A 23,516-nucleotide genomic window follows, 5' to 3' on the forward strand; every position below is an offset into this window, starting at 1 on the left:
GGCTCTAGGGCTGGGAGGAGCGTGGTTAAAGCCAGGGACCCTGGATCACATCTGAGTTCACCTGAGTTCACATCTTGGCTTTTATCAGCTGTGTGACCTGTGCCTCAGTTTCTTCATCTGGAATATGGGGATAATAAAAGCAGCTACCCCATGGGGTGGTGGTGAGGACAGATGAGTTCGTATGCATAAAGGGCTTAGAGCAGGGTGCGGAACACAGGAAGTGTCACATGGGTTAGCTGCTATTGTTATTATTATCACTATCCAGGGGACATCCAGGGCACAAAGCCAGGGCCACAGCTGACAAGATGGGCTGCTGGGGACATTGCCGCCTCCACACTTGCCTTCCCTTGTGCCAAGTCCCTCCCTGAGCCCTGGCAGGCTCCTCGGCCTTGCTGGGCTGGGTGCCTGTTTGCAGTGTGATTACAGGATTAAATGCTGTGATTGCCACAAATTACTATGGCAAGGCTATAAATACATTGCAGGGAAGACATGAGGGTCCTGCTGTCTCCCGGGCACGATGCCCTCCGTTAGGTGGGGGCTGGACCCTGCACCCTCACCCATTACAAAAGCCAAGGAGCGCCTACATCTTTGATCTGTCTGGAGCCAGCCCCCCTCGGGACCCATGTGATGCTCTGGGCATCAAATCGATGGATGACTGCTGCATCCTGGCCACCAACGATGTTGAGGCCATGCCTGGTTCCGTGGGGATGGGAGCCACAGGCCAGAGACTGGGCAGGATTATCCTCAGTATCCCTCACTCCTCCCTAGCAGGAGGGAAGAGTCTCGCCTCCTACGCTGTTTGGGGACAGAGCCTTGCTTCCTTTCCATGCACAAAAGCCAGGAATGCTTTGCTCTGGGAGATGGAGGAAGGGAGATCTAGCCTGCCAGATTTAGATTCGGGCCCCTTGAGAGGTGACTAACAGGACCAGAGCTTCCCCACAGAAAGGCACATCCCCCGTCTTCGTCTTAGCAGAGGCCCCTGTAGACAAGCAGGGGCAGCCGTAGGCCACCTTCCCTGTACCTTCCCCACAGGTCTCTGCTCTTCCAAAAGCCAGATATTCCCACCGTGATGATTGAGGCCATTGGCTCTGACTCACCCCTAAGACATAACCCTTTCACTCGTCCTTGCCTTTGCTCATGTGAGCCCTCTGCCTGCCTGTAAGCCCTTCCTGCCTTTGCAGACTGGCAAACTTCTACTCATCCTGCAAAACCCTGCTCAATTGCTGTCACCTCCAGAAAGCCATCTTTGATCTATCTAGGCAAAGATGGTTATCCCACAGTAGGTGGCGCTGGTGCTGGCTCACTTGTCTATTTCCCCATCAGACTGTAGGCCCCTTGAGAATAGAGTTCATCAGCTTTCAGGGCCTAGGATGGCATTTTTATGAAAACCTTTTGGAAGATCCCAGGATGCACACAGCCTGTGAGACATCTGTGCGCCATTAAACCCTCAGGAGAAATCAGGTTCAGGGAAGCATCATCCACTGAGAAGCACATTTCGTGAAAGTACTCATGGGAACTGGTATGTAGGAACCTCTAGGGATTCTAGAAGAGTCTGGTCTGGGCTCTATAATTCTACCCCTAGAGGCTTCCTCAGGGACTCTGGTGATAAAAGCAGCTGGCAGGGGGTCCTCAGGGGTGGAGAGCCACATACAGGGGACCCCAGGACCTCATCATTGGGCTGCCTGTTTCTTCCCACTTCCTGTTAATTTCTGTTTGCACGTCCCTATTCAGGCTGGATCCCTGCAGGGCCCAGGTTTGGGGTGGGTGAGCCCACAGCTGTTTTTGTGACAGTGTTTTTTGACAGGCTTTGAGACAGGCCAGCTACCACAGTGCCAGCTCCTAGTACCCTGCTAGCACCACATCAGGAGAGGTGGTCCACCCAGCTCACCATGGCTGCTCTTGATGCCTGAAGAATGGAGCCTATTTTTGCTTAATCACAGCCTTGGTGAGGTACCAATTGTGATCATCCCCTCTAATTGCCAATGAGCCACACTGCTCTTGAGACGAAAGCCAAGGTCATCACCCACACACTCAGCACCCCAAGCAAAGCATCACCGCAGCTCGGCTGGAGAGCGTGGCTGTCTCCCTCTCTCTTGCTACCAGCCTCTGGGGTCCACAGGGGTGGATGCTGAGGGGTCCCCTGGCTAAAGCCAAACAGTCTCCTCCTCCATCCTCGGCAGTCACTCCTACCCCTCCGTTAGCCACCCCTGGAGTCAACCGAGCAGAGCTGGGCCCACCTTGAGATCACGTGGCACATGCTGAGAAGTAGCTACAAAGGTATCTAATCTTCTATGAGCTAGTGGAAGCTCATGCATGGGTAGAAACACAATTTTTTTTTTTTTTTTTTTTTTTTTTGCATAAACCAGCCCAGGTCACCAGGCCAGGGCTCTTCACCGTCCTGAAGGAGGGGAGTAAAAGAGGGATGGTCTCTTTGTTCTTACTAATGCCTTCACGCCTCAGCCCTGCCTCCTCAGGGGCACTCTTGGCAGGGAGGAAAAAGTGAGGAGAGGCTACTATGAGGGGCAGGAACTGCTCAGACTGTTAGGCCCTTTCAGTCGAGCTCCTCCCCCATTTAAAAGGACACGTTAGCCGGGCGCAGTGGCTCACGCCTGTAATCCCGACACTTTGGGAGGCCGAGGTGCCGAGGTGCGTGGATCACGAGGTCAGGAGATCAAGACTAACCTGGCTAACACAGTAAAACCCCGTCACTGGTAAAAATACAAAAAGTTAGCCGGACATGGTGGCGGGTGCCTATAGTCCCAGCTATTCGGGAGACTGAGGCAGGAGAATGGCATGAACCTGGGAGGCGAAGGTTGGGGTGAGCCGCGATCGTGCCACTGCACTCCAGCCTGGGCGACAGAGCAAGACTCTGTCTCAAAAAAAATAATAATAATAATAAATAATAAATAAAAAGACACATTACTCGCCGGGCACTGTGGCTCACATCTGTAGTCCCAGTACTTTTTGGGGGACCAAGGTGGGCAGATCACAAGGTCAGGAGTTCGAGACCAGCCTGGCCAACATGGTGAAACCCCATCTCCACTAAAAACACAAAAATTAGCTGGGCGTGGTAGTGCACACCTGTAATCCCAGCTACTCAGGAGGCTGAGGCAGGAGAATCGCTTGAACCTGGGAGGCGGAGGTTGCAGTGAGCCGAGATCACGCCACTGCACTCCAGCCTGGCGACAGAGCAAGACTCCATCTCAAAATAAATAAATAAATAAATAAATAAATAAATAAATAAATAAAGACATGTTACGCTCTGAGGATCCCCTGTCAAGTCTACCCTGGCCCTGCTTGGAAGTCAAAGGCTTTGCTATTTTGCTGCCATGTGGGATTCATCCATATAGCTAGGTGACATCTGGGAAGAACTATAGCCTCATTCAGTAGCATCTCGGGGGCTCAGCCCACAGCCCCAACTCCCCAGGTGAGCCCACGTGACACACACAGGCAGAGAGAAGGACACACACAGACTTACAGGGAAGATAGGACACAAATAGAGTCCTTGGATGGGAAACTAACCCCCTACTCAGAGGGTGACCTCAGACACGCTCTGCAAACCACTGCAAAACGAGGGGTTTGCCTACATTCCCTGGTAAGAGTCAGGCAGTCTGAGATTCTATGAGTCCAAGCCTCCAGATGCGGCAGAATTCGGCACTAGGACCTTGAAGGGGACCCACAGTCACAAGGATGGAGCCGCTTTGAGAGGCTATGGAGAAAGGAAGAATAACCAAAAAGCTGCAGGCAGCACATTTCGCTTTGCTTTTCAAAGTGGTTGATTCCAACTAGGGAGCTCGGTGTTCATTCCTGGGCAAGTCCTGGGGCAAATTAATAAACAAATGCTTTGAGGACCCTTCGAAAAGGGAGCAGTGGGGCCGGGCGTGGTGGCTCACCCCTGTAATCCCAGCACCGAGGGAGGCTGAGGTGGGCGGATCACTTGAGGTCAGGAGTTCGAGACCAGCCTGGCCAACATGGTGAAACCCTGTCTCTACTAAAAATACAAAAAGTAGCCAGGCGTGGTGGTGGGCACCTGTAATCCTAGCTATCTGGGAGGTTGAGGCAGGAGAATCGCTTAAACCTGGGAGGCGGGGGTTGCAGTGAGCCCAGATCGTGCACTCCAGCCTGGGAGACAGAGTGAGACTCTGTCTCAAAAAAAAAAAAAAAAAAAAAAAAAAAGGCGGGGGGCGGGGAAGGGAGGGGAAGTGTGGGGAGGGGAGGGGAGCAGTGGCTCCCACAGCTCTAATAAGTTCGCCAGGAACCAGCTCGCTGACCCTGCATCATAACATGTGGCATAGATAGGGTCACTGGACCAGCAGCTCAAGGGAATGCCAAAGGCTTAGGGGCATCTGGGAAGGGGAACACACTGGCAGAATAACAAACTGTCTAAGGAACCCATAGCTCTCACCACAGGAGCTCAAGGAATGTGTGCTCATGAATGGGAACCTGCGGCCACACAGAAGGTGTGGGGACCAACAGCCAGTAACTGTGTGGATGGAGCAGCACGAAGCTGAGGAAATGATGGGCCCTCTTCTGAAGGTTTTTAAACTTTTTTAAAAACAGGGGAAAATTTTAGCCAATGAAAGTTTCCTTAGGAGCCCAATTTGCAAAGATAAAAGTGGATTGGCTCTGGCTGAAGCAGGTTGGGGGACCCAGAGCCCACCTTCCTCACTCCAGCACATCCCTGTCCCTAGGCAGTTCCTGAGGGCTCCAAGAGAGTGAAACTTAAAAGCCACTGAGTTTGTTCAGCAGCCAGACTGCAGGCCACCCTCCTCTGCAGCTTCCCAGCCCCTAGCTTTGCAGAAAGGGAAAAACGACAATCTAAATAATGGTGGGGGAGGTGCGGGAAGGAGCTTGGGGCCTCGTATTAGAAGAAAACACACCAAAATGTTTACAGTGGTTTTCTCTAGATGCTGGGACAATGGATTTTATATATATATATATTTTTTTTACTTTCTACTTTCATTTATTTTCCAATTTTTCTCTAAGGAGTCCATATTTCTTTTAGTTTAAAACTATTTGCGAATGTTTATTGGATAGATAATACAAGTATGGTCATGTTTATGCGAGGAATTTTTTTTTTTTTTTTTTTTGAGACGGAGTCTCACTCTGTCGCCAGGCTGGAATGCAGTGGTGCAGTCTCAGCTCACTGCAACCTCTGCCTCCCGGGTTCCAGCAATTCTCCTGCCTCAGCCTCCTGAGTAGCTGGGACTACAGGCATGTGCCACCACGTCCAGCTAATTTTTGTATTTTTAGTAAAGACGGGGTTTCACAGTGTTGGCCAGGATGGTCTCGAGCTCTTGACCTCATGATCTGCCCGCCTTGGCCTCCCAAAGTGCTGGGATTACAGACATGAGCCACTGTGCCCGGCCTATGCGAGGAACATTTTAAAACCAGCCACAACCTCCTATTTTAGTCAATATAAACACTACAAAGAAAAAGGTGTGACATGTTCTCCCCTCTGAGAGCTGAAAGGCTAATGAGGGAGTATAAAAGGACAAGAAATACTTGTGGAAGGATAGAATAAATGTGGAACATGATGAGTGAATTAAGATCGTGTGTTTGGGTTAAAAACGAACTTGAGGCTAGGCATGGTGGCTCACACCTGTAATCACAGCACTTTGGAGGCCAAGGTGGGTGGATCAGTTGAGGTCAGGAGTTCGAGACCAGCCTGGCCAACATGGTGAAACCCCGTCTCTACTAAAAATACAAAAATTAGGCATGGTGGCAGGTGCCTGTAATCTCAGCTACTTGGGAAGCTGAGGCAGGAGGATCACTTGAACCCAGCAGGTGGAGGTTGCAGTAAGCAGAGATCCCACTATTGCACTCCAGCCTGGGCAACAAGAGCAAAACTTCATCTTGAAAAAATAAAATAATAAAATGAAATAAAAATAAAGCCTTCCAAGGACTTAAAAAAAAAAAAGACCTCGATACCACTTGCCTATTCCTACCCTATTGGTTATTGCCCAAACTTGTGTCAGGGTTGAAAACACCAAGACCAATCAGACACAGCACCTGCCTTCAAATAGCTCTCAAGCCCCTGGGATCACATGACCAAGAATAGGTCATGTGACCAAGGTCAGGTCATATGACAAAGACCTAGGTCATGTGCTTCAGATCAGTCACATGACCAAAGGCTACAAACAGCCTGAGTCAGGGTCATGGGGCTGCCACTGTTACTTCTCAACCTCTAAGGCTGCACAAACCAGAGATCTCAGTTCAAAATGAGAGGGGGACATCCCTGCCCTGCCCCTGCAGCTCAGGCCCTGCCGAGGGTATGTCTGATGCCCAATAACAGGGCAGGAAAGCTATAGAAAGGGGCTCAGGAGGTTGAGAGACCCAGCCTGGAGAAGAGCAGGCTCAAAGGGATACAGCGGCTGCCTGCAAATCTATGCTGAGCATGTGTGGGTCAAGGGAACAGAGGGCAGAGCCAGGATGAATAAGGGTTGGGGTGGTTTCTGGAGAGTCATTCCAAGTTTTAGCACAACCTAGGAAATGTTTCCAACAGTTCAAGAGTGACCTGTGCTGACCTGCAGACAGGCTGTTCTCCTTCACTGAGGTTAGACAAGCAAGTTATATAAGTGGCCACGTAGCAGGGTGCTGGGGAGGGAAGTTTCATCCAGTGTGGTGGGGAGCTGGCGGCTGAGGTCCCTCCGTGACTCCTTAACCCTTTCAGAGTCAGAATCTAATCACGTCCGCCTGGATTCATCTGACTAACCAGGCTAAGGTGATGTGTTCAAACCTTCAATGGCCCAGTGAGCCTTTCACAGAGACATACCCCAGTCCAGGGCCTGGCCCTTGCGAGGGCCTATGCCCCAAACCCTGCCCCTTGAGAACATGTTGTTAGATACCCCACGTGAACACGGGGTTAGTTCAGAGGATCAGTTCTCATGGGGAATCCCCGTTCAGATCAGAGGTGCCATCTTGAATCGGGCCCAGTGAAATTTCCAGGTATACAACCATGAGAAAACTCTGCTACCATGACACAGGGATGCTAGAGGGACATGACATCCTAAACCCTGGTATTCCCCTGCAGACTCCTCTGCAACAAACACAGCCCTCCTAAGATTGGTCCTGAGTTTCTAGTCCTCACCCGGTATCTCAGGCAATCTTCACATTCATCCTGTGAGGCCAGGAGTACTCTCCCCGTCTTAAAGATGAGACAACCAAGGATTGGAAAGGTGAAGTGATTTCTCTCAGGATATAAGTGGAGGGCTGGGGACTAGAACCCAGGTCACCAGGTCAGGGCTCTTCATCATCCTGAAGGAGGGGAGTAAGAAAGGGATGGTCTCTTTGCTCTTACTAATGCCTTCACGCCACAGCCCTGCCTCCTCAGGGAGACTCTTGGCAGGGAAGAAAGAGTGGGGAGAGGTTACCATGGGGAGCAGGGACTTCTTAGGTTGTTAGGCCTGAGGCCCTAATGATCCCCTGTCAAGTCCACCCTGGCCTTGCCAGGAACAGCACAAACACAAAGGAATGCAGTGGCACGCTCCAGCCCACGCGCACCTGCAGTAACCCCCGCCGAGTGTGTGCGGCGTCCAGCACAGGGCCTGGGAATCGCTCTTACACATAGGAAAAAGGTGCTCAACCTCAGAACCCTAAACTAGAGGAAGGCTCATTGAAATTACCCTGAGACAACTTTTTTTTTCCCCCTCACCTGTCGGATTGGCAGTTGTGACACCCTGTGCATTCATTGCTGGTGAGAGTAAAACAGCCTCTGTGAAGGGCCCTCTGGCAACGTCATTCAAAATGCAAAATGCCTTTGACCCAGCAATTCCAAGCCCACGTGCAAAAGGACATATGCACAATGCTCACCATTGCCACAGTGCTTTCACAATAGCAAAAGACAGGAAGCACCTATACGTCCACCAGCAGGGGACAGATTGAATACATTGTACCACAGTGAAATCACACACGCCCATTGCAAAAAACAACTCAGCTCTAAGTGTACCGAGCTAAGGAGACAATCTTGATCTAGTACCAACATCTGAGAAAAGCAAGGTGCATGATGAAAGGAACTGTGTGCTCCCTTCTGCGTGAGGATACAGATACAAAAATATATATAAATGCATATTTATGGATAGACTCACGTATGCAGAGATTATCTCTGAAATGGAATCTAAGAAATTGGTTATCATCTTTTCTTCTAGGGAGAATTGTGTGCGCTGGAAGACCGGAGAGGGAGGCATTTTATACCATGTACATGTGCTACCTACTCAAAAGATAGATTAAAAATAAGAATTTGTTTAAAGTGCATGTAGCAGGGTGGGTTTTTTTTAGATACCAATTTATATTTTCTCCCAGCTCTGGCTCCTTTGCCTCCGGGAAGGTTTGTGGCAGAGCTTCCTGGCTTTTGTTTCCAAAAGCTCTTTTGTTCCCAAGAGGAAAGGATTTGAGGAGACAGAGAATGCTTCAGGGTGAAAAGAGATCCTCACGCCCTGGCCCTGAGTGGAGGAGAGAGTCCTCTGTACCGGTCCCTTGGCAACTCCAGGAAGAAGGAGATCAACATAAGAAGACCTGGCCATCCCATGCTCTAGGGAGCCTGAACCCTAGGCTAGGAGCTGCAAGCCCAGGACAAAAGGGATCACTAGGCTGGGTTCCGGGGTCCTCGTCCTCACTGTTGTGGATGGAGGACTCCTTGCACATGTGTGCATGCTGCAGGCACCCTTCCCCAACCAGAGTGCTGGGAAGACCCCTGGAGTTTTGGGGCAATGGCAGGAGAAGGAAGAAAGAGAAGCCCCTGGACACACAGAGGAGGAGGAGTCCTTCACCGGCACAGCTGCGTGGGAATGCACAGTCAAAATCAAGGTGGCTTACAGAAAAACAAAAGAAAGGGCGATTCTTCCACGTGGAAGTAAGTAGACTGTGCAGTGTGGTCTCCCTTTGCCCCTCTGGAGCCACAGTGCCCCATCTCTGCCTGACTCAGCCTGAGGCCAAGGCCCTCTTGCTACTGGTTGGGTGTAGCCGATGGAAAGCACCAGTAGGAGAACTGGGACAAGGGAGCCCCCTCCATGCCGGGTCATCGGGTCATCGTAAGGTGATCTCCGCTGGAGGCTGCTGCTCGTGCAGGAGCCTCTCTGGGCTCTTCTCTTTCAGGGGTGGGAACAGCCCCAGGGTACTGCTGACGCCTTCTTGGTTTCCTTGAAGCCTCACTCACCTGTGAATAAAGTCTCTCTGCTAAGCCCTCCTCCACCTGTGGTTTGTGAGCCTTCTGTTTCCTGCTAGAACCCTGACTGCATCACGGGCTGGATCCTAAGTGCTCTGTGCAAATCCCATCACCTCCTCCCACACCACCCCTCTCCAGGCTTCCCATAGCCGGACCAAGCCCCTGCCTTCTGCTCCGCTCTCCCACACTCACCCCTCCCTCTCTGAACTCAGCCAGTTTTTGCACATCCCCTTTCCCTCTCACCGCAGGTCCCTGCAAATGTTCCCCAGGCCTGGGCTCTTCTCTACACTGCCCCGTGCCCAGATACTTCCCACAGGAAATTTAGTGTTCCTTCCTTCCGGAGGACTTCCACTCTTCCTGTCCTCTCCGCAAAAGCACCGCGGTCCTCTCTTTCCTGGGGTTAATCCTCATGCTTTTCATTTTATGACTATTTGATTATTATCTTCCCCTCTTCCATCTCCCAGATGATGAGATCCTTAAGGGCTGGGACTGGGTTTGATTTTGCTCTATTTTATCCCCAAAGACTATCACGATGCTGGCATACAAAAGTGCTCATTAAATATTTTTTAAACAAATGGGTGAATGAACTAATCATTTGTTCCCATTTTGCACCCCTATAAGTGTCGGAAGCTGCACGTGCCCCAGCAAAACCCAGATGCTACGTAGATAGACTTGCATATAGGCACAGAGATGCACACTCATCCTCATGAAAGTGAATGCACCAATGCACTGGCATAGAGGCTAATGCACATCCTCATGAAAGTGAACGCACCAATGCATTGGCATAGAGGCTAATGCACATCCTCATGAAAGTGAATACACCAATGCATTGGCAGAGGCTAATGCACACATACAAGTGCAAGGGCACACACACACACACAATGAGAAGGAACCATGCCAAGCAGAGACATACACACACATGCACGAAAAGTGCTCCCAAGGCGGACGTCTGCCACCCTGAGCTCATTAAAGCTGGCTAAATATAGCCTGTCTGCAGCTGTGCTCAGCAAGCTGCCCACACAGGCCAGGAAAAGACACCAGTTACCAGGCAGAGGAGTGGAGAGGCCAGTCGTGGGCAAGGGGCTTCACGCATCCTTGTCTGTGGTGCGGGGTCTTCCTGGGGAGGCCAGGGGCAGAGGGTATCTGGGAAGGGAAGCCCTTTGGTGGCTGGTCAGGGCATTCAGAGCTGTTCCTCTGGTCAATGACCCTAGGCAGCGGGGTGTGACGTCAAACCACATGCCCACGATGGGGAGAGGTGAGCTGAGCCATCTACATCTCTCTGTGTCTGAGCTGAGGACCCAAGCTCAGTCCAGGACCAGGGGCTGGAGTTAGGACCCAGCTGGGGATACACTGGGACTCACGTGGTGGCCAGGAGAGAGGCTCAGCAGAGGATGAAGATAAAGGGTCAGACTGGGGCTAGGGTTGGGACTCGGTGACCATTGCCAGGTCCTTTTCTGGGGACGAGAAGAAGATTGGGACTCGGTGACCATTACCACGTCCTTTTCTGGGGACGAGAGGAAGGTTGGGACTCAGTAACCATTGCCAGGTCCTTTTCTGGGGATGAGAGGAAGGTTGGGACTCGGTGACCATTGCCAGGTCCTTTTCTGGGGATGAGAGAAAGGTTGGGACTCGGTGACCATTGCCAGGTCTTTTTCTGCAGATGAGAGGAAAGTTGGGACTCGGTGACCATTGTCAGGTCTTTTTCTGGTGACGAGAGGAAGTTCACAGCCCCACAGAGCATCTGCTCTAATGTGTGGACGTGGCTGTGGGAAGACCCTCCCTGCACGTGGGACAGCTGCCTGCTGTCCCCACCCCTGCAGCTAACGCCAGGCACTGGCCCTGGAAAAGCCATGAGGTGACATCATGGCTTTGGGTCCCATGTGTCGGGTGGCTGTTGTCATCCACACAGGCCGGGTCCAACTTCGAGGGCCACAATGGACAGGTCTTTTTGCTGTAGAATCTGCCCCTCAACCCATCCTGCGTGGGGGTGGGACAGAGGGAGCCTCCTCTCCACTCGCACTTTTCCTGCCCTGTGCACTGCAGAGCCCTGCACCTCGTGGAGCTGCTGAGACTGGAAGGGAGAGGCATGGAGAGGGTGAGGCAGCGGCAGGTCTCCTGGGAGAATGTCATGCCTCCTCCCACCAGACGTTCCTGGATGGGGGTGCGGACAGAGGAAGGGGAGTTACTGCCCCTTTGAGACAACAGCCCTGCCCTCTGCCTCTTCTATGGTGGTGGCATATGGCAGCAGGAGGGGTGGGCTGGGCTTGCTGGATTCAGCATGAGCGACCCCGGCTGCCATGAATGGGGCCACAAGGGCAGAGGCCAACAGTGAGGGGTACAGAGGGACCCTGATCCTTCCCACCATTTGCTGCAGAGGAACTGCCTCTGTCTCCTCTACAGAGATGGATGGGCTGCTCAGGCTTCCCAATTAGCCCACAAGAAAACTGTGCTTAGAGAGTCCGTGCCCCTCCCAGAGTCGGGGTGGAAGGGAAGGGGGACAGCTGACAGGAAGAGGAGAAAATGGGCAGGTAAGGTCGCATGGGGGCAAGATTCACGCTTCATAGGAGAGGAGCCATGGGAGGGGAAGCAGGGGCTGTGAGGACCAGGCTTTCCTCCTCCAAAGTCTCTCTGACACTCTGAAGGGAGGACCAGAGTGGGTGAGATGGGAAGCAGGGAGGCAGGGAGGCAGGGAGGTAGGGAGGTAAGGAGGCAGGGAGGCCAGTGCACCGGAGGATGCAATGGTCCAGGAGAGAGAAGACAGGGCCTCAACTAGAGAACGGACGGGGACAGAGCGGAGTGGGTGGGTCTCATAGCATTGCTGGAGGTTGAGTGACACTAGGAGCGGCTGATTTGACAGTGGATGGTGACAGAGAGAGAGAAGTCTAGAAGGCTTCTGGCTTGGACTCCTGGAGGATGGTGCCATGCACACTGGATGGAAGCACAGAAGGAGTGAGGTTCGATGGAAACACGTAAGATCTCTGAGTCCCTACAGCCAGCACCATGGCAGGTGTGGTGGAAGCACTCTGGAAATGGTCACTGTGCTAACGAATGGAGCAGCAGGAACAATGCAGAAACACAAACAGGCACAGACAGAGGAAGCCAGGGGACAGAGAAGCGGCAACAGAAGACGCTGAGAACGTCAGACCCAGGAGGGACTCCATGTACAGACAGACAGGCCCCAGGCAGGAGCTGAGACTGCACAGCAACTCAGCAGGAGGTCGCTCAGGTCTCCTCCCCCAAGTCCAAGGCCCTCTCTCTTCTCTGGCCCCCACCGAGCCCCCACACACAAAGGCTCCCTTGGCTTCCTCTAGTTTGGTTTCAAATAGCAGGCTCGCGCCAGTGACAGCAGGCTGCCAGGCCGCCTGGCCAACTGCACAGTGAAGGCTGGGGCTGCCTGGCAGCCGCAAAGGAGAAAGTGTCCAGGACACCCCTCCCTGCACAGCCACTGCAGACAAGCCCTTGCAACCTTATACCTGCGCCTGTCCTGAGAGGCCCATGGTGGCCTCCCTCCCCACACTCCCAACCCAAGAGGCCCCATGCTGTCTGGCCGGCTCATGTCCTCCTCTCTGGGGACTCCAACGCTTGGGGAAACACTGCTGTGACAATGGCAACTGAGGCAGCCGCAGGACCAGCAGAGCGCCAGCAAGACTGAGCCCCACTTGATAAGATTCATCATCACATGGGCACCAGGTGTGCCAGCTTCCAAGGCACATCCGTCCAGTAACAAGTGAGAACCATCAGTACTTTCTATCCACCGTGCGTGGATCCTAGTATCTCACAGATACCATCTCTGGTGCCCTCAGCAACTCTAAGAAGTAGACGGTATGGCCATCTTTTCTTTTCTTTATTTATTTTTATTTTATTTTATTTTATTTTTGAGACGCAGTCTCACTCTGTTGCCAGGCTGGAGTGCAGTGGCACAATCTCGGCTCACTGCAACTTCCACCTCCCGGGTTCAAGCGATTCTCCTGCCTCAACCTCCCAAGTAGCTGGGATTATAGGCACACGCCACCATGCGCGGCTAATTTTTTGTATTTTAGTAGAGATGGGGCTTCACCATGTTGCCCAGGCTGGTCTCGAACTCCTGAGCTCAGGCAATCCTCCCGCCTTGGTCTCCCAAAGTGTTGGGATTACAGGCATGAGCCACTGCGCCCAGCATGACAGTATGTTCATCTCTCCACAACTGAGTAAGCTGAGGCTCAGAGACATCAAGTAACTTGTCCAAAATGTCACAGCTACTAAACGAGAGAAGCTGAGTGTCAAACCCAGGCCTTACCACCCTGCAACCCCAGACACCATCACACCAGTCCCAGGATGTTCTGACTCCTGGTGCCAGGGCAACTTTTACCACCTCGCAACTTGTGTTTAGTGAGTTTTCAAAAACCCAGTGGAACTATTAAAGAAGATAATTTGCATGCAAGTACGTTTTATGTGGAAAAGCACCATTATAAATGCAAGCCATTGCGATTCTTCTTTTTTTAATTCAGGTCACAGATTTTTCTTCTGCCAATTTTGCCTTAAAAATAAACAAACACATTACCATTGATCATCACCATCATTTCATAAAAGAAAAAGCATTTTAATGCCAAAACTAGGCAGGATGTAATTGTAGAATTCTGTGAAAAGGAGTCCTCTCAATGGAATATGCTCAACGCGATGGAAAAACACAGTACAGTATTATTGTTTTCCTCACGGCTGAAAACCTTAGGCTCATTTGGGCATCCCCAACCTAGATGACCTCCAAGGTATCATTTGAGCTCCTGAATGCATCTGCACATATGCTGTCATTCTTTGCTAAATAAGAACACTTTTTTTTTTTTTTTGAGATGGAGTGTTGCTCTGTCACCCAGGCTGGAATTCAATGGCACGATCTTGGCTCACGGCAACCTCCGCCTCCCGGGTTCAAGCGATTCTCCCGCCTCAGCCTCCCCAGTAGCTGGGATTTCAGGCATGCACCATCACACCTGGCTAACTTTTGTATTTTTAGTAGAGACGGGGTTTCGCTATATTGGCCAGGCAGGTCTCGATCTCCCGACCTCAGGTGATCCACACACCTCAGCCTCCCAAAGTGCTGGGATTACAGGTGTGAGCCACCGCGCCCGGCCCGAGAAGAACATTCTGAAGGAGCAGAATTTGATGACAGCCTTCAGCAATAGAATTCTAACTATTTAAACATACATTTTTCTTCAGTCAGGTCCAGAGGTCACTAAACATCTCGTCAATTCAATTGTGTCTGTGGAAAACAGAGCCGTGGTTTGGCATCCCGGAGACAAGCCCCGCGTCGGGCGGCTGCTTGTGCTTCGGGGCTGCCGCTGTCTCCTCTGGCCAGGTGCTCAGAAGGCGAGATGATGGGTTCCTTTCCTCTCCTGCATTCCTGGGGAATGTGGTGACACCCCTGTGCTCAGCATGCTTGCTATTTTACAATGTTTTGGCATCTCAGGGGCCTTGCTGGCCAGGAAGAGACTGCCCCTCCCAGGGCTGGCTAATTCCTAGAGGTAATAACCACTCCCTTTGAGGGCGCCTTTCATAGGCAAACGGACCAGTCCCAAACCCATATCCCCAACCACCTTCTCTGTCTAACTCTCACCCGCCAAACCAATACTTCCCTGGCCCTAAATCAACCCAGGGCCAGCTACCAGACAATGGGACACCAGCCCTACAGCCCAGAGCCCAGAGCCCTCGACATGCAAATCAGCCAGCCCTAGGTAGTTCTCCTGCTCTGCCCTGCCTTTCCAGCAGAAAACCCAACAAGGGCTCTGGGCCTTGCAACTTTGGGAGGCCCAGTCCACTCTGCCCACCACCTCCCCGGGCTCAGGCCTGCAGCCACTCTGCAAGCTCTTCCACACCTCAGCTGCTGTTCTGAGGTGGAGGCGCCTATGACATCAGCCTTTCTATGGCCTGGAACCCAGCCTTGAGTGGGCTTCCTGGCCCTTCTGTCTCCTGACCAAACCCAGTGCTTCCCCCATGGCTTAGCGCGGCGTGGCATGGCCCCATCTCTCAAAACCTGTGCTGAACATCTTTTTCACCTCTATACATTAAAGACCCGCAGATATATTTTAACACAGTTCCCTTGTGCTGAGCTCAGTTCCTTACACCCCTACAAGGGCTAGGGAAAGAGAACTGCCGTCGTCTCTGCCCTGTCCTTCCCATGGCCTGATGCCCTTATGGCCTGGGCTTTGGGGTGCCCCTGACAAAGATATTCACACCTACCAGCCCCTGAAGGGCTTTGTCTATGAAATTGCCATTGATTATTCGAAGCAGAAAAATATTCTCCAGGTAAGGTACAATGGCTCATGTCTGTAATCCCAGCAGTTTGGGAGGCTGAGGCAGGCAGATCACCTGAGGTCAGGAGTTCAAGACCAGCCTGGCCAACATGGCGAAACCCCGTCTCTACTAAAAATACAAAAATTAGCTAGCCATGGTGGAGGGCGCCTATAATCCCAGCTACTCAAGAGGCTGAGGCGGGACAATCGCTTGAACCTGGGAGGCAGAGGTTGTGGTGAGCCGAGATCATGCCACTGCACTCCAGCCTAGGCAACAGAGCAAGACTCTGTCTCAAAAACAATAAGAGAAAGTTTCTCTGGCAGGGGATGTCTGTGTACCCACTCAAGGCTGGGTTCCAGGCCATAGGAAGGCTGGTGTCATAGGCGCCTCCACCTCAGGACAGCAACTGAAGGATGGAAGAGTTTGCAGAGCGGCCGCAGGCCTGAGCCCGAGGAAGTGGTGGGCAGAGTGGACTGAGCCCCCGCAAAACTGCAACTATAGATCAAAGGAGCAGGAGAGAGAAGTCAGGAAAGTTCTGAGTACAACGCCACCCCAAACACACATGGACTCCTCTCCTGACCCAGCCGCATGTGGAAGTCAATAATGCCAACAGCAAAGACATTTGGCCCAGACATTGGCCACTGAGTCCTCCCAGAATGTCCAAGGAAGACGTCCTGAGGTCACTATGTCAGCAAATGGCCACGTCTCGACCAAGTCTTTCCTGGGTCCAATGCTGCGCTCGTCTCTCTGGGAAAGCACAGGGGGAAGGAAACCTGGAGACGCCTGTATAACACAGAGGACAGGGACTCAGCCACAGGGCCACGGGCTCTGCAGAGAGGTGGCCTCTTCACAGAGCAATACTGAGGATCATCACCCCGGGCACATCCAGGAATGAGGTGTCTCTGAACCTCACTCAGTCATGTCAGTCACCATGACACCGTCTGTGGTTCCTGGAAGTTGTGTCACCCAAAGGTGATGGACACAGGGGCCATGTTCCCCATTCCTATCCTCCTCTCTGTCCTCATGCCATGATCTCATCTGCTCTGCTGAGCTCATGCTCCCAACCCACCAGCCTCCCACCCCTCCCTCTGGCCCTGTGGATTCCCCAGAGAGGGAGACGTGAGCTGGCCTGAGCTGCCCAGCGACAGGAACTCAGGAACCCGAGGGGCTCAGTTCATGGGTTAGAGAGTGGCCCAAACTCAGGCTGAGTGACCTCAGGCCCTCCAGTCCTGCCTGCAGGCAAGATGGCAGGGATCTTGCCACCCTACCCGGCTCTGAATGGATGAGAGGGGACCCAGGCTCAACGAGCTTGGACCCATCCAAGGGGAAGTAATGACCCCACGGGGTCAGGCTTGACTCACGCTGCTTCTCCTGGAGGATGCTGGATGTGCACGGCGCGGTCCCTTCTCCTGCAGAAAAAGAAAAGAAACGTGAGCAGATCCTTGTCACTGTTGCCAGGCACTGTGGTTCCCAGGGAGGCTGCTTGGAGCTGCCTCTGGCCCTCACTTGAGAGCTTGGGATGGGCAGAGTTACCTCCCACCACTTTATGCCCTGCTCTGCCATGCCCTGACCTAGCCCTTGGCCCTTCATGCCACACCTGATGCCATTTCTGGGGAGAGCACAGCCTGGCTCCTCTGCCTCCTCAGGCCTTTCCACCTCTGTCTTGTCCTCCAGCCCCTCCTCTCCTCCCTCCTCTACAAAGCAGCGGCTTCCCAGGAGCCGCCTGCCTCTCTAAACTCACTCTCTCCTCCGAGGGTCCACACTGAACTCCAAGCCCACAAACCACTGCCAGGGCTCTGCCTCTGGCCCAGGCCTCTCTCCTTAGCTCTAGATCTGCGTATCCCACTGCCCCCCAGATGTCTTCTGTGGCCACTCCCAAACACTGCACACCGCCCATGACCAAAGCTTCCCTAGAAGCCTGCGGCCCCTCCCAAAATGTGTCTGCGGCTTCCTCTAGGGCCCCAGTTCTCTGAGGAAGGGTTCCAAGGCACAAAGTGAAGTCACCTCCTGGTCTCCCCAAGGGACTCGAGAACCCTTCCCCATGCAAAGCTACCTCATTTCCTCCCCTGCAGAACTGAAGGGCAACTCCAGTCTAAGAACCTACTCCATCTCCACAGCCCACACTCCAGGGCCTGGTGGGTGGCTCCTCTCCTGACCCTGTGCCTGCCTCTCACATGAAACTTCTCCAGGTGTGTCCATCGGAATCCATCACCCTGTTTCTGCAGCCCTCTGCCTGCCAGGGCCGCCTTCATGGCCCATGTCCCCTGAATCCTGGGATCATGGCCCCCGGGCCCTCTCGAAAGCAGGCAGCGGTAAACAGTGGGAAGAGCGTCCAGCTGGAATCTGGAGGCTGACTCCGTTTTAGGCTCCCTCTGGCCCACTGTGTCTCATAGGGTCCAGCACTCTCCCTCTCTGGGTTCATTCCTACAAGATAGCAGGGATCCAGTACTCGCTAAGAATCTCCAAGTCCTGAATGCCCTTGAGTGACACTGAATTATGACTGGATACCTGGATTCAAATGCCAGCTTCTTCACTTACGAACCATGCACCCTTGGGCAAGTTACGCAACCTGTATATGCCTCAGTCTTCCAATCTATAAAATGGGGATAGTACTGGTACTTGCCTCGGAGGGTTACTGTGGATATTAAATGATTAATATACGTAAAGCCTGCTGGGCACGGTGGTTCATGCCTGTAATCCCAGCACTTTGGGAGACGGAGGTGGGCAGATCACCTAGAGGTCAGGGGTTTGAGACCAGCCCGGCAACATGGTGGAACCCTGTCTCTACTAAAATACAAAAATTAGCCGGGCGTGGTGGCGCATGTCTATAATCCCGAAGCTACTCGGGAGGCTGAGGCAGGAGAATCGCTTGAACTCAGGAGGTGGAGGTTGCAGTGAGCCGAAATCACACCCCTGCACTCCAGCCTGGGTGACAGAATGAGATTCTGTTTCCAAAAAAGAAGACAAATAAAAATATATATATATATATGTGTGTGTAAAGCCTTCAGAACACAGTCAGGCATATAACAGGTGTTCAGTAAGTGAGGATGATTCTGATTCTTGGTTTTTCACTTGTTTACCTCTAACAATTGATTCAAGACCTTGTCCCTTTTGTCTTCATCATGATCCCAGGTGGAGCCAGACAGAGAGAATCAATGGTTAATGCTAGATGCCAGCTCACAGCACTCCCCAGACCCAGGGGCCGTGACAAAACCTAGGCCCAAGAAGGGCCCAGATAGAGAACAGAGACCTGGATGCCATCATAGAGCAGTCCCCACACAGCACAACAGGATGGGCACAGACTGTTTCCCAGGTGCAAGAGCAGCACAGATGTGGACGGGAACAAGGAATGACCCAGTGGCCGATACACAGGTCAGGGAGCGAAGGCCCGCACCATGTCTGAGCGCCAGTTAAGGCCCATCACACTTTGCTGCCCCTAAAGAAAGTCAGCTTTGAGCACCCAGCAGAACTGGGGCCTAGCAGAGAAATGGAGACATGCATTCGAAAAAGCACCTTCTATGGGCCGAGCCCCATACTAAGGGCTGTGGGGGATGCAGAGATGAGGAAGTCAGGGTGAGGAAGGAGCAAGAACACCACCGTGCAGGGCAGCGCATCGCCGACGGCAGTGACAGGCAAGACCGGCAGAGACAGGGGGACAGGGAAAGATTCATTCTGACTGAGGACCCCAAGGAAGCCCGTGCCAGAGCAGAGATTTCAGTTTTGACAGTAGAGGAAAGGGCTTGGCGTTCCAAACCAGCCAGCAAGATCACGTTTATGGAATGCCAAGTTCAAGGCAAAGCGGGGGTGTGAGAGAGCGCGGCCCTGGGAAGGAAGACCATTCACAGATAAGAAAACCAAGGCCTGAAGAGGTGAAGGGGCTTGCAGACTCTTCCAAATCCAAACCTCCTGCTTTTTCTATCACACTCCACCTAAAAGCAGCTGCAGAATGAGGAAGGCCCCATGCAAAAAGGAAATGTGAGGTCCCTTTTTCAAACAGAAAAAAAAAATGTTGCTAAAGGTACTAAAATATAACATTTTTCCTTTTCCCTGAGGATGCTCTAAAACCTATTATGGTGTTTTCTTTCTTTCTCTCTTTCTTTCTCTCTCTCTCTCTTTTTTTTTTTTTTTTTTTAACGCAGTCTCGCTCTGTCACCAGGCTGGAGTGCAGTGGCGCCATCTCGGCTCACTGCAACCTCCGCCTCCTGGTTCAAGCGATTCTCCTGCCTCAGCCTCCTGAGTAGCTGGGACAACAGGCACTCACCACCACGCCCAGCTAATTTTTGTATTTTTAGTAGAGATGGGGTTTCACCACGTTGGCCAAGATGGTCTCAGTCTCTTGACCTGGTGATCCGCCCACTCCAGCCTCCCAAAGGGCTGGGATTACAGGCGTGAGCCACCGTGCCCAGTCAGTGTTTTCTATTTGCTACTATTATTTTCTCATGCCCAGGGATACTCGAGGGATGAGTGCAGGCCCTCCCAGGCCCCAGGGCCCTTGCTCCTTAGCTTGGCATACACACACAGGCCCCACCAGCACCCAGGATCCCCCTCCTGCCAGCCACTGGGCCAACAAACCATGCTGTGAGTGACAGTTGGAAAGTTGAGCCAAGTATGTGCCCCTCCCACAGGCCTGCTGGCCCCACCCAGGGTAGACAAGAGTCTTGCAACCTCCACGCTGAAATGCACTAGGTGAGTGAGAGGTTTATTCCCCTCTGAATCACCCTTGGAATGCTCTATGGCACTGCCAGCCCAGGGTGGGGATAGCTGCCTCGCCCCAAGACATGGTGGAGTATGAGCACCTAACCTCAGCCCTGCCTACACCCAGGCTCTGGCATGCAGGGAGGCCAGCGGCTGTTTATGGGCAGGGGTAGGGAAAAGAAAGCTGGGTGGGGGTGGGGCTGAGAAGCCAGAGGTCAGAAGAGTCGGAGGCCAAGATCCCAGGAGGCTTCAAGGCAGCAGGAGGCAGAACCATGTGAGAATTGCCCACCAAGTACCCCCGCACGTATGCACTGTCCCATTAGACTTCACTTACAAAACACAAACTTGGCCGGGCACGGTGGTTCACGACTGTAATCCTAGCACTTTGGGAGGCCAAGGTGGGTGGATCACCTGAGGTCAGGAGTTCGATACCAGCCTGGCCAACATGGTGAAACCCTGTCTCTACTAAAAATACAAAAATTAGCTGAGTGTGGTGGCGCACGCCTGTAATCTCAGCTACTCGGGAGGCTGAGGCAGGAGAATCACTTGAACCCAGGAGGCAGAGGTAGCAGTGAGCCGAGATAGTGCGACTGCACTCCAGCCTGGGCAACAGAGCAAGACTCCGTTTCAAACAAACAAACAAACAAACTTGAAGATAACACTATTCAGACTTCAGAACAGCAAATCCAATACGTGCAACCCTCTGGAGCGCCGGCCCTGAGCCCTGACTGTAACACAGACGCTTCTGGCATTTCTCGGGCATCTACTATGTGTCAGGCCCTGGAGGAGGGGAGGACTCCAGCGCAGGGAGGGGCCAGGCCTGAGTCATTACCTCCACATTCTCACGCCAGGCCCGGAGCTGGTACTCACGGAAACAATTTACGAGTTCTCCAGACCATCCAATACTTTCATTACCAGGGTGGAAATATGACTTTAGCCTGGGCAGGATGTCCAGAGGTGGGGAGGTGGGCAGGCTGGGGAGGTGGGCAAGGATGAGAGTTGGGGTTGCTGGGGATACTGAGGATGCAGCTGGGGTTGCTGGGAATGCAGAGTTCAGAGGCCGGAAGAAGCTCAAGGACCCAGGTGAGAAGAGGCCATCAGGTGAGTGTCCTCGAAACGCCAGTGCACAGGCTGCACGTGGGTAAGAAGAGGGAAAATGTCAGAAAGGAGGTCGGGGCCAAGCTCTGGGTCTCCTCAAAGCCCGCCGTGAAGGCTGTGCCTGGACACGCAGGTGCTTTCTGGCTTGCCTAGTACTTTCCCGCACACAAAATCGTTGGATTCCACGCCTGTGCAGTAAGGCTGCTGAGCCTCAGCAAGATAAAATCACTTCCCGAACGTTGGGATCTGGTCCCTCGGACACCCCAATACTGGCAAGGGCTATTCCCACAATTTCACCGTGCCCTCTATTGGTGGGGGGCTTCCTAGAGCAGGGGCTTCCCAGGGCGGCTCAGGCAGCCTGGGTAGTGCTTCCTAGAGGAGGAAGGCATGGGACAGGGGAAGGCTGCCACAGTCAGGGGCTGAGGGGTGGGGAGGTGGGGAGCAGAGAAGGGGACATTTACAAGGGGCGCAGAGAGGATGCGTCCAGAGGCGTGGGGACTGGCTGGTGTTTGCTTTGGGCTTCATCTTTCCGGCAGCGCAGCCTGAGCCAGGCATCTCGGGGATCCCAGGGCTGGTGAAGACACCGACGGGGTCCGGAACAAGCCCTGCTGTTTGACGAGGTAAGTGTGGGGCCCGGACAGCAGGAAGCCGGCCTTGCCTACCCAGTCCAAGCCGGCTCCATCTTCCCTGGAAACCGCCAGCGAGGGAGGAGCCGGCTTGAACCTGGCTTCCTGATTTAGCAGGCTCCCAGGACGAGGGTGATTAACCAACTGTGCAGCTGGCTCAGCTGCCGCCTAAATGAGACCCCACTTAGCCTGGAGCTTTGCAGGGCTCATGGGCCCGACAGCTTTGCCTCTGCTGGAGCTTGTTTGCAGCGGAGGAGCTGCCAGAAACTCCCGCAGACAGGATGGGCTACGTGGAGAGGGCTACGGGCCGGGAAGGCCGGGGTTTTGTTGCGCACCCCAAGCTCTGGGCCCCAGGAATCTTGCCTGTCCTGAACTCACACAGCCCTAGAAGGCTGAGCCACATCATCTCTTCTGAGAAGAGACTCCCAAGTCCCGCGAATGGTTTCCTGAGTAATTTTATATCTCTTCTTCCAATCCCCTTCCAACAAATCGTGAGTTCCCCGAGAGCAAGAGAAGCAAAATGTGTGGCCAAGAACAGAAGCCCTTTCGGCAAACTTCTGAAACAGGAGAGCCTTCCTGCATCAAACTGGAGAGTTGGTGGCTGCAGGGGGAGTGGTTCAGAGAGATGGGGCCTTGGAGAATAAAGAACTGGGAATTCTCCTCCTGATAAACCAGAAAGTGTCAGGGACAGCCCCTGTGGAGCAGGGACAGGAGCCGCTAAAGCCGCAATTTGCCCTGGGCTCTCCCCTTACTCAGCACTGGGAGCCCTGGCCAGGCTCCGGGCCAGACTGGCGACTTTGCTCATGAAGGCTGGCTGAGGAGGGAAGACCTGCACGCTCCTCCCTGCTCAGACCACTCCCAGCATGGAGCCTCCCGTGAGCTGCAGGTTGAGACTCAACGCTCATTACCCCTCACCTGGCCCAGCATAAGCCCTTACACTCATTCCCTGGCCCCTCCTGTTCTCCTCCACATTGGCTTCTGGAATAATCTTTCTAAACAGTGGCTCTTCGCTCCCCCTGCTTAAACCATTCAGTCGATCCACAGGGACACTCCCAAGAAGGCCCCCAACTCCTCAGCCTGGCATTGAAGGTCTTCATCTCCAGCTTTTCCACCCCTGCCTCTTCTCCAAGACCTCCCACCCCTTTTTACCATCCCCTAGCTCCACACCTCACCCCCAGCCCAATGCTTCACACCCCAACCTCAGTCAGGACAAACTCCCCTAAATCTCCCTGCTTCCCATACCTTTTATTCTACATCTTTTCCATGTCTTTTATTTCATCAATATATTATGTTGCATCGATTGATTTTCACATAATAACTTTGCATACCTGGGCTAAATTCCACTTAGTCCTTGACAGATCTTGTATTTCACTGTTCTTTTATGCTTGGGGTTTTTATATCTCTTCCAGGACAATTTATACTAACAATCTATGAGCTGTCATTTAAGGAATGACAACCTCATAGCTTGTCCAACCTTAGTCAGGACAAATTCTCCAACTCTCCCTGCTTCCCTCACCTCCCTCTGCACCTTTGTCCCTGCAGCTCCCTCTGCCCTCATTGGTCTGTCCCAACCCCAGCAAAGCCTCCTTAGTTCCTCATGCAGCAGCTCTAGCGCTACCTCCTCTTTGAGCCCTCTGTGCCTTGTTCCCCATCTTGTTAGAGCAATTAGC

The 23,516-nt window shown here is 52.9% G+C and overlaps 1 protein-coding gene across 2 annotated transcripts in view; it reads right to left on the reverse strand.

Moving 5' to 3' along the window:
• PITPNM3 (PITPNM family member 3) overlaps positions 1 to 23,516 on the reverse strand; it is a 107,594-nt gene that overhangs the window by 37,048 nt on the left and 47,030 nt on the right. For both annotated transcript variants that reach the window (XM_045375501.3, XM_045375499.3), the window contains one exon: positions 16,789 to 16,836. In XM_045375501.3, the coding sequence (XP_045231436.2) occupies positions 16,789 to 16,836 (48 nt within the window). The remainder of the gene's footprint in view (positions 1 to 16,788; positions 16,837 to 23,516) is intronic.

Source organism: Macaca fascicularis, chromosome 16 (genome assembly GCF_037993035.2).
Source record: "Macaca fascicularis isolate 582-1 chromosome 16, T2T-MFA8v1.1".
NCBI classification, from domain to species: Eukaryota; Metazoa; Chordata; class Mammalia; order Primates; family Cercopithecidae; genus Macaca; species Macaca fascicularis.